The 15071-nt window shown below is 36.7% G+C and overlaps 2 protein-coding genes and 1 long non-coding RNA gene across 4 annotated transcripts; all 3 read left to right on the top strand.

Annotated features, from left to right (window-relative positions):
* Positions 1 to 394: 394 nt before the first annotated feature.
* LOC149713404 (uncharacterized) lies at positions 395 to 1316 on the top strand. The gene is made up of 3 exons (XR_016371737.1): positions 395 to 606; positions 1052 to 1140; positions 1208 to 1316. It is a non-coding gene; the product is annotated as an uncharacterized LOC149713404 (long non-coding RNA).
* An 834-nt stretch (positions 1317 to 2150) lies between these two features.
* Positions 2151 to 4906, top strand: LOC149713403 (uncharacterized). The gene is made up of 5 exons (XM_089843732.1): positions 2151 to 2336; positions 3330 to 3453; positions 3513 to 3730; positions 3806 to 4104; positions 4163 to 4906. Exons 1-5 carry the CDS (start codon positions 2265 to 2267, stop codon positions 4389 to 4391), a joined length of 942 nt encoding a protein of 313 aa, XP_089699858.1. The 5' UTR covers positions 2151 to 2264; the 3' UTR covers positions 4392 to 4906.
* A 2102-nt stretch (positions 4907 to 7008) lies between these two features.
* Positions 7009 to 12271, top strand: LOC149713402 (uncharacterized). 2 transcript variants are annotated; one of them, XM_089847660.1, is made up of 7 exons: positions 7009 to 7732; positions 7971 to 8065; positions 8291 to 8342; positions 8861 to 9025; positions 9402 to 9555; positions 9624 to 9818; positions 9967 to 10150. In XM_089847660.1, the coding sequence occupies exons 1-7, from the start codon at positions 7700 to 7702 to the stop codon at positions 10014 to 10016; spliced, it is 744 nt and encodes a 247-aa protein (XP_089703786.1). In that variant the 5' UTR covers positions 7009 to 7699; the 3' UTR covers positions 10017 to 10150. The 2 variants fall into 2 exon arrangements, with proteins under 2 accessions (XP_089703786.1, XP_089703795.1); XM_089847669.1 differs by lacking the exons at positions 7009 to 7732; positions 7971 to 8065; positions 8291 to 8342; positions 8861 to 9025 and adding an exon at positions 10386 to 12271 and having other exon boundaries at positions 9427 to 9555; positions 9967 to 10271.
* Positions 12272 to 15071: the final 2800 nt, after the last annotated feature.

Here is a 15071-nt window from a genome sequence, read left to right as displayed (position 1 = left end):
TGCCTTTTCTTCTCTAAACTTAGACTCGCGTCCACTCAATACGCGACTATCGATCCCAACCAACCAAATTCATCTGATAATAACAATTCCCGAGTAGTTCGTCACAATTTGAGAACGGGTGCAAATAACTGTATGTATAGTACCACACTTCTTCCTAAACTTTAAAGACGACTCCAAGTGAGAAAATGAAGTCAGGGATAGATTTAATTTTAGAAGTAGGAATTGAGAACGGTTAGTATTTTCTTCAGCCCGACTCATAGCCCAGTATAGAGCCCCTCCCTCCAACACGTAACGAAAAGTTTAAATTATCTTATTGGCTCACTTAAACTACGTTTTGATAACGTCGCTGATGAGGACGGCGAAAAATACGTAGTACCCTTTTACTTCTGTCGCTATGACCCGCCTCTTCTTTCATACCCCTCCGTCTCGTGGAAGGGGGTCCGGGACTTTGACGAGCGCCCACATTACTCTGTTCTTCATTCCTACTTCTAAAATTAAATCTATCCCTGATGAAGGAAAGTCCACACGAGTACTGAGTTAATTTAATAAAGAAATAGTGATATGAACGTCGAAATGGAAAAATACTACACGGCCTCTTTTCGTGAAGTAAGTAAAAAACATTTTAATGAAACATTTTTGTTACTTTTAGCATAAGTTTATAAGATATGTTCCATAAGTATGACACTACCTACTATTCGTAATGCTAGAGACTTACTGAGAGCTAGTTCGAGAAAGACGCGAGAATTGAATACACTCGATTTGGCAGTTCATCTTACTATTTAGTCTGTACTAATTTTTTGACAGCGCCTCACCAGGCGTCGCTTTACGAGAATCTATGACATTTCCACACCCACTTCACTTCATGACAAACTCTCAGTAACCAGTGACAAACTTATGGAACATTTCTTATGAACTTATACTTCTAGTAAATGTTGGTTACACTTGTTCCATTAATGATTTATAATGGGGCCCTCCAAACACTTCGGTTGATCGTGCCTTGATAAACATTAACTCATAATATATGTATATAATATATATAATTTGTTATCAGTATTCACCATATGTTGTTGTCAAAGATGGAGAGAAAACTGGCTATATGATAAAATTTCTTCGTGTACTACAAAGGCATGACAATATCAAGTAATATTTTTCAGTTGTCAGGTTCGTTATATCAGTCCAATATAAAAATGCTTCAAATATTTGGCAGCGTTACTACCTTTCTCAGTACGGATGAAAATTGGGGTGAGAAAGCTGATAATTCGTGGAATGGAGTTCTTGGAATTCTCGAAAGAAATGTCAGTTGTTATACTGTATAATTCTAAACACACTATCAGTTTCTAGCAAAAATATCAAGAGTTTATAGTGCTACGAACAAAGAGTCAGTCACTCTCATTCAATATAGCTTGCCGTGTACATTACCTTTATTGGTTAGAATTGCTTTGATTAGTTTTTCTCAGCGAATCATCATTTCTAAAAATTACGACGGTCAAAAGTAGTTATTTCCATGAGTCTGTCTTCTGCTCCGAAAGATTTAGATTATTGATTAGCCGCTTTGAGGGTGAAGGTTAATGAATATTTAAAATTACTAGCTTAACACTTTTAGTTAAATACTTTTCGGGTAAAATTTGCCCAAACGTTAAGTATAAGAAAAGATTTAGTACGATTAGTAACGGTTTTTATGTTGATTATTCTAAATGCTAGAATTTTATTGCCTACCAAACTTCTAAAGTTTTAAGTTCACATTGTTTAAGGTTAATAAGCATAAACCAAATAAATGATAATTTGCAATTTTATTTTTATCGTACGGCAACAATTAATTCTTTAACATTTCATAATACGTATGCTGGCTATGGTGATCAAACCTTTGCTCTTCTGGTTAGGCCTAGCAGACGCAATTTCACGAAACGACTAAACAGAATCAGCCAATGAGAGTCGAGTGAGTCCGGGTGACGTAAAGGCACTATTTATTTGTTGCGGTAGGATACTCTTGTTTTTCTTGTTCCTGTGAAAAAGGCGAAGGTTTTCGCGGCCGCGTAACATTGACATTTGGTTCCGCGTTTGCGGGAGTTAAATTTTGGGGCATAGAAAAAGAGATGAGACACTTAAAACAGTGAGAGACGTACTCTCTGTACATAGTACTATGAACTATGGATAATATTACATTAAACGTTTACAAAACACAGGAAGGAGATTTTTCCTTAATTCCGTTGGTTCTGTTCAGTGATCGTTTCAATGACTTTCCCACTTCGCACCCGTTTTTGATTATGAGGTCGTTAATATTATTCGGAACCAATCAAACGAATGAAAATGATATTTACTCCGTTGTTGACAAATGGGTAAATAAACATTCCTAATTTCTAAAACAATTTAAACAAAGAAAGCAATAAATGACAACAAGATGGTCTCCTAGACGAACCGTGGATTACTAATAATTACCTGCCCATTTTACTATTGCTATTTATTGATAAGCAAATACGGGCTTTATAATTTTAAATATAGAATATTTCAATCAATTTAAGAGTTCTATTGACCACTCGATTGGCCTGTAAATACTACCCTTTCGCTACATTTGAACACAATTTTTAGTTATCCTGCATGTATTGAATGACATAGAGCTTTATCTAAAATGATTGAAATGCCGGAGCCATATTTTATTTCTAAAATCATTTGAAACATACCTATTGTTGACGTTTGAATTCTAGCGTATGCCTATTTTGGAAATTTAGGGTATATAAGGCGATTGATTCCCTAGGGTAAGAAATAGCTCACTTGCATGAACCTTTGTGGAAGCCCTGCTATTTAGAGGCTAGATGTTTTTCGAAACAATAGCCGATCGCCATGTATACATCTGTACCCTAATGATGATAATGGAGTAAAAGTCAATATTACTTTCTTTGAACTGCGAACGTGGTCCGGATATTGCGAACACGTTTGCTCCGATTTGCCATCTGCAAACGGGGTGACAGATACACACATCCAGTGTAATACCTCTGCGTAACGTCATCGTTACTCGGTATTAGTTCTTGTTAACCAGATTGTTAATCGGCGAAAGAGATAGGTTCCCGAGGCGAACTGCAATAATTCTCCAGATAAAACTCTCTTGAAATTCAAGGGCTTTCTAACAATAACTACATCGAAAATATTTTTTCATCAGGCTCTGTAATTTCATTATTCTAGTAAAATTGTGCTGTGTTTCATTAAAGAAAATCTGTGACCACCTTCGAATAGGAAATTTTTTACCCTTTTTCACAAATTTTTCCTTTTGGGCACAGTCATACAATAGCGATTTTGTGTCGCAAATTCAACTAACGTTTTCAATAAACTTCTAGATATTTTTGACATTATTCGTTTTGGCTGCGCTAATTTACGTGATGGGAAAACTAAACTCCAAATACGGGAAAGTGAAAGCAAAAATACCATGGATATTTTTGTTGCAATGCCTTGTGGGAACAAGTATAAATCATTCATGCAACACTCGGTACGTTTTGAAATATCTACGAATTTATCCTCAGGTCCCGAAAGCTTAAAGTGCAAGGGTATCGCTCGATTCCTTTCGGTCACTTGGAGTCTAGCCTCTTTCGTAGTATTGGTTTTCGTATCATCGATAATGACATCACAGTTTTCAAGCAAATCGGCCTCTCTTCCTTTCGATACCATGGAAGATATATTTCACTTTCCCAATGCGAAGCCTTTGTTGATAAAAGGCGGTGCAATCTTCAGTTTTATTCAGGTAATATTATAAAGTATAGCTCCGGGCTTTAAGGCAAATCAAACAATATTTTCTCATTTCCCAATTACATTTCAGAAAACTGCATTAACCAGTCCCGCATTTGCGGAACTAACAAAGCGAGCTGAATCGAACCCAAATTTGTGTTACCAAAAAAGAGGTATCTTATTAAACAACGCCAACATTCATTTGGAAATCGAAAATCGAGAAACATTCATCGTATCGTCTGATACTACTCAGTGGAATATAATCAAAGCTAGATACGCTAAAACAGGAACTTGCAAACTGAAATTAAGCAAACCTTTTGAGATAGCCTACAGGGCGTTGCATTTCAAGAAAAACATTTCTCAAACCCTAATTAAGACAGTGAACAAAAGGTTAGTTTCTCCTTTGAAGTTCTGAGTTTATTGTAAAATTAACGTTCTCTTTTTACAGGTTGCGCCAACTGACTGAGGGCGATTGCTACGAGGACCTGGACCCATCACTCAACGTCGAGTCACATCCGTGTCAGAGAGTTGAAAGACCGGACGCTTTCGTCGTTATCAACGTGCAAGCTTTTATGATCATTTTCTGCGTCTGTCTCTTGGGCTTCTCCGCCTCCTTGATCACCCTAATACTTGAAATATACGTGAACATGTTGGAAGTTAGCATGTGTAAACCTTAATATGTCTACCAGGTGTTCTAAAGTGAAAATTATGATACTCGGATTCCATAGGATTGTCTTTTCCAAAAATGGACTTTCCAAATAGTACCAATTTCATCACATAGTGGTCACACAAAGGTTTAAAGTTAGAAGGGATATTCATGTTAATAAAATAAAAGCTAGAATAGGTCTCAAAATATTTTAAATAATTATTATAACCGTAACTAAAGCCCACATTTCACTTTTTGATTTGCCTAAATTTGGTTGGAAATTGTTGAGACTATTTTCTCCATTTTGATCAGCTCATAATAGCTAAACAAGGTTAACTTTCAATCAAAAAATACTGCGTTTAAAAACATTTAAAGTGCGGAACACACTATTGTAGAGCTGCATCCTTAGATTAATATCGAATAACTATGATGCATACTGTGTTAAACAAATCGTATTTCTTTTTTATTTGGGCGCAATTCTGCATACGGTAGTCTCTCTGCGTATTGGTTGGTAATAGTTTCTCTTTGGTATAGTTAAAGCTTGGACCCTTTATCCATGCCAGTACCATAACCATCTCGATCGCGTACTCCCAGATGCTAGAGCAAAAGAATCCCGTTCAAATATTTTCCGGTGTTATGTGTCGAGGATATTAGCTTTTGTTCCGATCGAGATATATCATGTATTCTAGTTCCTCAAATGTTTACGAATCCGAGGAAAACAGCATAAATGAAATTCAATACATAAACGAGAACATTACATATTTCCTATCAAAAGGGAGGGTGAAAACGAAAATCAAGTGTTTTATCGATTCTTCTACTTAGCATATAAAACCTATCGGTACAGTGAAGCATCCGTGAAATACCTCAAAATAAAATTTAAATTAGTTTGAAATATCATATATGAATTGAAATTGGCACCTCCGACCAATCACGTAACTCGCCTTCTGGTTAACAAAATTTCCGTGGCAAGCTCCATGTTGAAAATTATTTAGTGGGAGAATTGATGAAAATTGCGAGCGATGTGACAATCGTATTCCGAGATATTGAGTTTGTTGCTTGAATTTTGTTAGTATGAAGGCGACTAGTTATGCGATTGGTCAGAGGTGCCAGTTTCAAATTATCCATGAAATCTCAAACTATGCCTAATTTTAATTTTAAAATCAATAATGTAAGGCTACAGCTTCCACTCCTCGGTTCCTACTCTCCGCGTACTTTTAGTTTGTGCTGGTATGTAAAGGTATCCACGGTATTTAATCGATTAACGATGGATTTTCTCCTTGCATGAATCCATTAGCCTTTCAATACGTAAAGCCAATCTAACGCGATGGCACTAGAGGTACTGGATTCGTTACATTTTCTTATGTTGATCACCATTAACAATACATTAAGAATATATACCCGTCTATTGCATATTGATTTTCAGCGAATAGCAATATACCGCGGAAGAATATCGTGTATGGGGAAATGGTAGGCCTAGTAGCTGACATATCAATGTGGTGGTGATTTTCAGTGGAAAGCTATGACGCTTTGCACTTAGCCATCGCACGATATTTCAAATTGAACGATAACACGGAAAATGCTTTATAATTACGTGCGCGGTCTCTGCACGAGAAGACCTTTATTGAGCAATCGATATTACTTTAAGTTCACGTGCAAACGATTTAGTTTTGGTTTGCAAAAAAGGCGTAAAGAGATTACACCCTGACGTTTCAAAAAAAAAACTCAAATAATTTTGACAATTTGAAAACATATCACAAATTACCGAACAAATCGCGCGTTAGTCATCCCAAGCTTGCTTTGAGATTACTGGTCTATTTATTTTGCTTAAACCTTGTAAAACAAATCTATTTAATTTTAACAGCCATATAGTTTAGTATTATTATTAAGAAAATAACAAGAAAGCCTCGTAGCGTTGTCCTTGTGGTTCCACGGACCATGGCTTGGCAATATGTAATATACAATTCTCGTTCCCTTTCTGGCTTTTACAAACCCTCCTTTCAGAAACCAATACTACAGATTGATGCTGTACAAACTACAAAGTTCAAGAGGTCGGTTCGAGCGTTAGTTCAATGAAAAAACTGATTTGTTTCAATTTAAAAGAAAGTTTTTCTTGGAATAGAGTATTTCCTTAAAAAAAAACATTTTAGCTTGCATATGTCCTCTGTATACCACCAGTTGTTTAATGTTCAATGTAAAATCTCGCGATAATATCATGTAAATTGATTCAGGTTACTGTTTTTCGTATTGTAATAATGCAGAGTAAATGATGTAGAGTAGAGCTAGTCCCTTCAAAATACAACAAATATGTGGTAGCGTCAAATAAGAGTACGTCGTATCAGAAGTGAGATGAGACTAGAAGTGAAGGGCTCTAGCATTGATAGTAGATCCTGGCACTAGTGAACAAATTTGAGGATTTTATGCCGCTTCCCACGCGCCTACATTACTGAGAAAAAAATTGGTCGAGTTCCAAAAACATTTCCTACCCCCTTCCCCTCAACCTAAAACGGCGGAACACGGACGTGGCTCTTTGAATCTAGTTCGGCCGTCTACCACCGCGAGCGTCTCACGTTTTGGAGGGAAAATTCAGAAACCGCTACTAGAGGGCCAACCGTTCTTGTGTTATCAAGAATATTCACTTTCGCCGAGTGAAGAATTAGGTTAGCTCAGTACTTCTGGCCTCATCTCACTTCTGGTCGTATCCATAGACATATTATTCCATTTTTTTCAAACTCGTGAAGAGATTCAGCTTTTTGTCTGAGCGAATTCTTTATTAATTCGGTTTCTATAGACTGCCACCATGACTGCAATATTTGTAGAGACCTAACTGAAATGCAATAGAATTTGAAGAATTTTTTATCTAACTCCAGTTAAATTGTCAGTGAAAAGATATGACTTATCTAGTAAAATTGTTCAAAAATATTTATTTCCAAAGATTTTAAAATATCATTTTTCGAGAGATTCAATATATAGGTATTCCTTAAACGGTCTCTTGTCTTATAAGGACAAGTATAGAGTGTAATAGGGTGAATATTTTGAGCTGTTTAATAATCATTTTGCTAAAGAAAAAAACCGTTATTTATAAAAAGTTGTTACTGATCTCTACTCTGACTGCATATATTCTGCTTTTGTCTTAAAAGCCCAATCTTGTAATAAAAGTGTCAAGAAACTCTTTGCATGGCAGAGCAGAATTAATGGGTAGGATTGTAAACGCTTTCAATCACCTCAGTCGGTTTTGTTACACGCGATTGAGCAACTATAACAAGTAAAAAATATTGCGAAGTTTTGAAACTTTGTAAAAAAAACATTTCTCTTGAAACATTTCGTGAGCAATTCGCAGTCATGAACCGGACACTAAATGTGGTTGTTCCAGATGTAAGTAAACTGAAAATGCACTACATCTGTGTTTATAAACGTATGATAAGAACCCATTCACTTCCATAATTAATATGTCGAGTAATAGTCGGGAAATATTTACGAGCGACGATTTGCCGAATCAGTAATATTGTTAGTGTGTACATAAAGACGAAAGTTTTCAATGACATTTAGTATCCGTAGGCGCTTCAAGACAATTGTTTCAACGTGAAAATGATTTTTATGTTTATTGTTATAGAATGCTCCTCTTTCCTACTGGGACGAAAGTGATCAAATTCCCAAAGGACATGGAATAGAACTTTGGAAGTACATCGCAACACCCAAAAATCTCAAGTATGACTATATTTCTTTGCAAAACGGTCATAAAATTTTTATGATCTATTTTATACTCAATCGATAAAACTCACGTTAATTAAAGGGTTACAAATTTTTACTTATTTTTATAAATTCCCACACAAATTAAGTCATTGTGTGTTATTAAGATCTAGTACATTTACGCGTACTTTTAAAGTGATATGTATGTAAAAGCGAAGATTGGTATATATCTCTTCATTTCAGGTACAAATACACGTTATGGACGGGCGATAAGTTTAAAAGTATTCAGAACACGGTATGTCGCCTTTAAATTAATCAGAATATGATACGTCGTCTGGCTTTTCGCAATAAAAATGCTTAAAATAATCGTATGTGTTAATTGAATGTTCAAGGATCTTGAAAATGGACTACGATTAAATCAAGAGATCTTTCTGATCTCTCTGACAAGTTAGCAAGGCAACGATAGGAAGTAGAACTTTGAAGGAATAGATATGATGATGACCCATTTGCGCCCCCTTGTATTGTTAACTATTATTCCCATTTTATTTGTGTGAGAACTAGATTGCATTTTTAAGACACCGGGGGGGGGGCTTTCGGTACCGTACCACCCTATAGATGCTGGGAAGACTTTGTTGGCGTTGATAGGGGTACAGAGACAGAGATTTCTACTTCATCCCACTCGCCCCTCTAACGTATAGAACAGGCGCATAAATACATTAAAACGTTAAATATTGATTACCCGGTTTCGACGAACTCTAAGCATACTGTTTTAACGTTCTGATTGTGCATATTAGTATTTAATGTCAATTGCAGACCGAAAGAGATATTCTAATCATGGACACGTATATTGACCCCAAAAGACACCAAATTATGGGCTTCTCATCGTCATACGCGTCGACGTCAGCTGCACTGATGTCTCACGTTACGAATAACTGCCGCGATGGATCAGCCACCATTTTGCCCACCTTGTCCATACAAGTAACGAGTAGATAAGAGACCTTTCGATGTAAAAAAGGGGTAGGCAACTCTCAGTATCGAGATATTTAAGGGGTTGATACATTGCCGTCTCATGATAAAAAAACTACAGCGCAGGTGCGAAAAAGCGAGAATGAAGGCAAAGTTTTACCCCCGTGTCTTTCTCTCCCAGTTACATCGAAACGGTCTATTATATAAAATTTCAGAGAAGAGAAACAACTATAAACAACATTTATGAAAGTTCTAAATTTCCAAAAAATAAACACATTTTTAGCATTGGCTATTGTCAGTCAAAACAGTCTTTCAACAAAACGTCGCGTGCTTCATAAGCGTAACCATAGCCTAACATAACTGCTTATTCAGAAACAATATTTCACAGGCGATTTCCTTGACTCTGATTTCTTTTGTAATCGTCGCGGTTTTTGTGACCAGTGACACATCGCAAACCGGCATTTCGTTTAGATTTCGAGCAAAAGGACTTGTACTCGTTAGTAAAAACATACTAGAACCGTACAGGATTCTTCTAAGACAAGGTAGTAAATCGATGATATTAATAAAAAAAAGGCCATACGAACAATATCACAGAATAAGGAATTTGCAGCTATACCGCGAGTACCAAACTTTCTGGCAAATCGAATCATGGTACTGAGTTTCATCTTGGGGATGCTCTTTGTGATGCTTACGTATCAAAACGAAAGTCAACATGGCTCTTTGCGCTGGAACTGCACCGGACACCTTCGAGGAATTTCTCCAAGCTCCCGAATTCCGACGGAAAACCATTCGTTACGCTTTAAAAGTACATTCTTCGTGGTTCTAAAATAATACATGTACATGTATCGCTATGTTATGTGAAATGAGACGGCAATCTGGCTGATATGTGTACATGCAAGATGATGCCATTGCGTATATTTTTCACTCATTCGGTATATTTTCTGGTTTTTTAGAATCGAATCAGTTCGGATTTGGAACAGAAACTGTCCCAGCGCCTATATAATAATAGCATTAAAATAGAGAACCTTAGAGCTTTCAAAGATCGATTTGTTAATTTGAATGTAGTTGAGGTGACGTACGAAAACAACATGTTTCGAACTATCAGTAAAATTTGCGTCAATAAGGATAACGACATATTAAGCGCTAAAGACTATGGGGTTGAGTTCTACGTTGGAAGATCCAAATATTTCATGCAACCGATTTGCCTGGCAACCCGTCTTGGACTGCCAAAGGAGCTCATGGAATATATTGATAGGAGGTATTTACAATAACATAAGCTTAAAAGATATGTTCCCTAAGCATGACTTTACTTATACTTCATGCAGTGTTCTGGCTTCACTGGAAGAATATAAGGAACTTTGTGTAATTTCAGAGTTTTATGGTACGTAGCCACGGGATTGCGTCATCATATGGAGAAAAAACGTTGGTTCATTTTGAATATGTGCCTCGGGCCATATTTTTACTCGGGTGCTTCGAAAAACGATTTTAACACAATGGAATTAATCGGTTTGCCACTCTCGAACTTTAGACTCTGCTTTACTTGGTGGATTTTGGGACTCTCCTTCGCTTTTGTGGCTCTGGGAATCGAAATAATTTGTCATTATGTTCAATCGTATCTCTACTCTGTTAAAGGATGTAAAATAATTGCACCTAAAGCACGCCGCAAAACATTTCGCGCTCGCCGCATTTTCGTGCGAGAAATCTAAAATCATGTAACAGTCTACCACTTGGTATGTGAATATTTTAACTCCGACCTTTAGAGGGATAAACAAACCCCTAAGCAAAAGACTCTGTTTCCCTCATTTTTATGAGGTTGATACCTTATCACCAAGCAGACGATGCAGATCGAACTCGCGTCCAATCACGGACAGTTTTACCTACGTCGTTTTAAGAAACAGAAAGTGCAAATATATTTTAGCAGAAGGGAATAAGAGAGAAGGGAGACATTAGAGCCTGCTTTGGTAACGAGAGTCCGACCAACCTCAAGAAAACCGCGAAAACTTTGCGCAAGTACACAGCTTTTAACCAATTTACTGCAAAAATAGTTCTTTAAGTTCTCCGCGGTATCGGCCCATTTGTCTGCTAGATTTTCATTCTCCAAAGGCTTAGGGCTGTCGATGTTCCGTTCTTGTGTAATTATAACCTCAAGTATGTATTTTATTGAAAGTAATTTGTATTTTTTAATATTAATTCAGAATAATTAGTTTTCATCTATTTATTACCTTCAAATTATCTGATTTTGGTATGTTTTCAATACCCGTGTATCTAAATTAATTGCGCAGCTTGATTTCGTTTATCAATATGAAATTTGGCCATTTTTATCTCCTTCAATGTAAAGTTGTAAACAAAATTACTTTTTATTCGTCAACCGAGACGTCACCTTCTTATGTGACGTCACAGCTAAGGCAGAAGTTACATAGCCAATCAGTGAAGGGTAGTTGATTTGAGGTTAGTAAGACTGTTGTTACGAGTGCAAAGCATTATGGAGATATAAAGTGTGTCCCTTCTCTCTTATTCCCTTCTGATTTTAGATAATTTATTGTCTTTTATACAAAGAATTAATACGAAGGAAACGCAAAAAAATAAATCAAAACCCTTGATTATTATAAGATTAAAACATCTTTTTTCAACAATTTTTTTATCACTTGCATGGTCTTTCACCACAATAGACCTTTTCACCGGTAGAGCGGGGGTGAAAAGGGGGGAAAAATTTCGAGAGGTGAGCATGCGTAGAAAGAATTTTTGGGGGCAGTGCAGTACTTTTTACCTCTCCGAGTGACGTATGTCACGGAGAGGTTCTGTAACGATCGAATCTGTCTGTCTGTCTGTTGTTACACCCACGTGACCGCGTTCGCAGTTTCCAAATCGGAGCAAACGTGTTCGCCATTTCCGAACTGCTTTCACAGTCACAGAAATGGCTCCTCTACTTGAGTTCTCACACCACCATCTTCTGGTCTTTGTCCATCCCACTTGGACACCAGTCTGTATATTCTGGCTTCTAAACACCACCATCTACTGGTCTTCCGTCTATTCAACATAGACACCAATCTGTCTCATTGGCTTCTACTCCATTATCATCGTTTGGTTTTTAGGATATACGCGGCGATCAGCTAGGGTTACGAGAAACGTCTAGCCTCCCTAAGGTGGGATCGCCACCAAAGGTTTTCGCAATTGCGCTTTTTCCTTACCATTATAATGGAAACGAATCGTATATATACCCCAAAATTTGAAGAAAGCAGGCAAGAGGGGTACCCTTCAATTTACACGTCAATATTAGCAAAGTTTGAGATGATAATAGGTATAACTTTATTTTAAACGATTTAACTATTATCAATGTTAATTATTGAAGATTAAAATAATTAAAAATAATTATATTTATTTAAATATTAAAGATAATCTTGTTTCTCAACTAAAAATTAATACGGCAAGAGTTAAAAAGCAGTCTATGTTTTTGTCTGTGTGTGTCCGTCCATTGTTACACTAGTGCGTCGAGTTAGCAGTTAGCCTTGCGTTGATGTGGTAAGAAATCATACAGAACCTTAATATTCCCTTTTTCCATAATATAAAGTGAATATGTGGAAGTATTTTTCGTAATTATGATGCATTTAGTACTTTTGTAGCTTTAAAGCTCTGTTTCATTTTGATATTCCAAAGATTTTTTTTAATATTGTTATTTGAAATGGCTGTTCATATATTACTTAAGCTATACTACATCTGTATATAGAATAAGTCTTGGTTTAGTGATTTCATGGAGAAAGCTAAGACCTAGACTCCGGCGGGTATATTAAGTATCATCCGAAATAGCTTAGTGAAACAAAGAGTAAATAATTGAGGCCTGAGGTGAAGTAAACTTTGGGCTTTGATTTTCGTGTCTGAAATGAAGAGACATCAACGGTTCAGAGTGAGCCGAAAGTTAAATACACTATTAAATAATCAGGTTAAGGTTTTATAGAAGAAAAGATCATGGTGGCAATTCGAATAGTGAAAGGGCTAATGGTAAACGGGTAGTAGCTACAGACATTTTATTCTCTTTATGGTGCGCATTGACCATCAGTGCGTCTAGCTACAATTTAGCTTTGGTGTTATTTAACGTTAACATTCATTTTGGCAAACTAAGAATATTGTTGAGGTGAGACGAGACGATAGTGTTTACACTGCAAACCAGTTGTGAACGTAGCTATCAGAATATACGGTAAACAGCTGAAGCGTAGACTTCATTTCCTGATCTTTTCCCCATTGACTGATTTCAATGTGTCCAAGATTTATCCTTATTGGATGTAAAATGTCGTCTGCTTTACTGTATATTCGCTATGCTTGGAATACTGCTTCAATATTTCGTAAATTTTTACTTCAAAAAAGAGAAATAATTCCATATCTAGGTAAATAAGTTTGAAGTAGTAGACCTCTTGACTCGGAGAGGTAATATTTTGGTTTCCCCAACTTGTAACCATTCCTTTTGCCTTATTTGCTACGCATTCGAGTTTATTTTTATAAAACAGTGTTGTATTACTTGTCGTAAAAGTATTAATTGAACTTCCGAGGTGAAATTTTATCGAATTCAATTGATAGACGTAAAATTAGGGCATTTAATGAAATTCTACACACTAAATTGGGCGCCAGGGCTTACGGGCAGTTATACACAGCGCTTTCGGCACGGCAACGGCGGACATCGCCGTCTATTCGCCGATGAATCGATGATCCCGTACCGTCGCCAAGGCTTAGTGAGCTATAGCGGCCTACTAATATCAATGCACCGTTTCCATTAGAACTTAAACACTTTATTTCTTAACATGATTTTAATTGTACTATCTCGGTTTTAAATACTAGGCATTTTATTTTAATATTAAATTTCAAAAGGTCTCCCATACGTCCATCGTAGTTTAGTTTACACGTTTAACTCCATAGAAGCGCTATAACTCATGCCCCCAAACATTGCAACTTCTCATGCGCGGCCTTTAATGTGAATAGGTCTATTCAGCGAACTATGTTACCTCTTTCGCCATCAGTACGCGCAAAGTACGAAAAGCCAGAGGTAGAGTAAATAGGCCTTGGCGTAGCTCTCGTGATTGTAACCAAGTTCTGTGACTCGAAAGGGGGTACGAAATTGGGGTACGGGTATAACCAGGACCCTTTCGTCTGCTTGATTGGAACATTTTATTTTAATGTATGTATTATTTTGCCCATGTCGCTTAAATAGGCGCTTCTATAACACGTGAATATTTCAGTATTATAATATTAACCGCAGTAGCCTGTCATTATATTGCAATGAAAGCTGCGCATTTAAAGATGGTAATTTTTCTATCGTCTCGGCCGAGTTCCAATTTAAATATTTGCCAGCTAATAAAGTATACAGTGTGAATCAGATCTTAAAGCCACTATTGTACATAAGTATTCACTAAATAGCTAAACTGACAAGTGTGTCTTAATAGTTTTCACGTCTAATCCAATTTAAAGTCACAACTAGAAAATTAAAATAATTGAAATCCTCCTCATACTTTGAGAGAATCGCGGTCTACGTATAACGCGCTTGGATTTTGAGTAGTAAACAAATAAAATGGTTATTTTCAGGGTAATAAAAGTTTGAACAGAGTAACTTCATTTCACGCCACGATACTTACTGACGCCGCAAATTAAATAAAAGTACGCCTAACGCTCCACTGCGTACGCTTATACCTCAACCTCAATAATGCCTTTTACCTCTCCGAGTGACGATGACGTCACGGAGAGGTAATACACTGGACGTGTCTGTCACCGCGTTCGCAAATAGCAAATCGGAGCAAACGTATATGCTATATCCGAACCGCGTTCGCAGTTCTACTGCATTATCATTGTTAGGGTTAAGATGTACGCGACGGTCGGCTAGGCTTACAAGAAAGGATCCCAACGGCAGGGCTTCCACCAAAGGTTCACGCAATTGCGAGTTTTCTATCATTTACTGTGAATCAATCGCATTATATACTCTAAATTTATAAAAATTGCGAAAATGGTGTTCGCCAGAAGTCAAACATCAACCATAGCTATATTTAAAATGATTTTAGGAATAACGTTTCTTAAAACG

Source organism: Phalangium opilio, unplaced genomic scaffold (genome assembly GCF_054372755.1).
Source record: "Phalangium opilio isolate 3A_F unplaced genomic scaffold, DU_Popi_V2 ptg000009l_1, whole genome shotgun sequence".
Taxonomy (NCBI): domain Eukaryota; kingdom Metazoa; phylum Arthropoda; class Arachnida; order Opiliones; family Phalangiidae; genus Phalangium; species Phalangium opilio.
The sequence above is the reverse complement of the archived record's forward strand: the minus strand, read 5'-3'. Positions and strand labels throughout refer to the sequence as shown.

What these genes read in the sequence shown, in the direction of transcription:
- LOC149713403 (XM_089843732.1), top strand. Translation starts at nt 2,265, where the DNA reads ATGAGGTCGTTAATATTATTCGGAACCAATCAAACGAATGAAAATGAT. An exon ending in GCAATGCCTTGTGGGAACAA is followed by an intron (nt 3,454 to 3,512) that starts GTATAAATCATT and finishes ATTTATCCTCAG; the next exon opens with GTCCCGAAAGCTTAAAGTGC. An exon ending in CAATCTTCAGTTTTATTCAG is followed by an intron (nt 3,731 to 3,805) that starts GTAATATTATAA and finishes ATTACATTTCAG; the next exon opens with AAAACTGCATTAACCAGTCC.
- LOC149713402 (XM_089847660.1), top strand. Translation starts at nt 7,700, where the DNA reads ATGAACCGGACACTAAATGTGGTTGTTCCAGAT. An exon ending in TGCCCACCTTGTCCATACAA is followed by an intron (nt 9,026 to 9,401) that starts GTAACGAGTAGA and finishes AATATTTCACAG; the next exon opens with GCGATTTCCTTGACTCTGAT. An exon ending in CAGGATTCTTCTAAGACAAG is followed by an intron (nt 9,556 to 9,623) that starts GTAGTAAATCGA and finishes AGGAATTTGCAG; the next exon opens with CTATACCGCGAGTACCAAAC.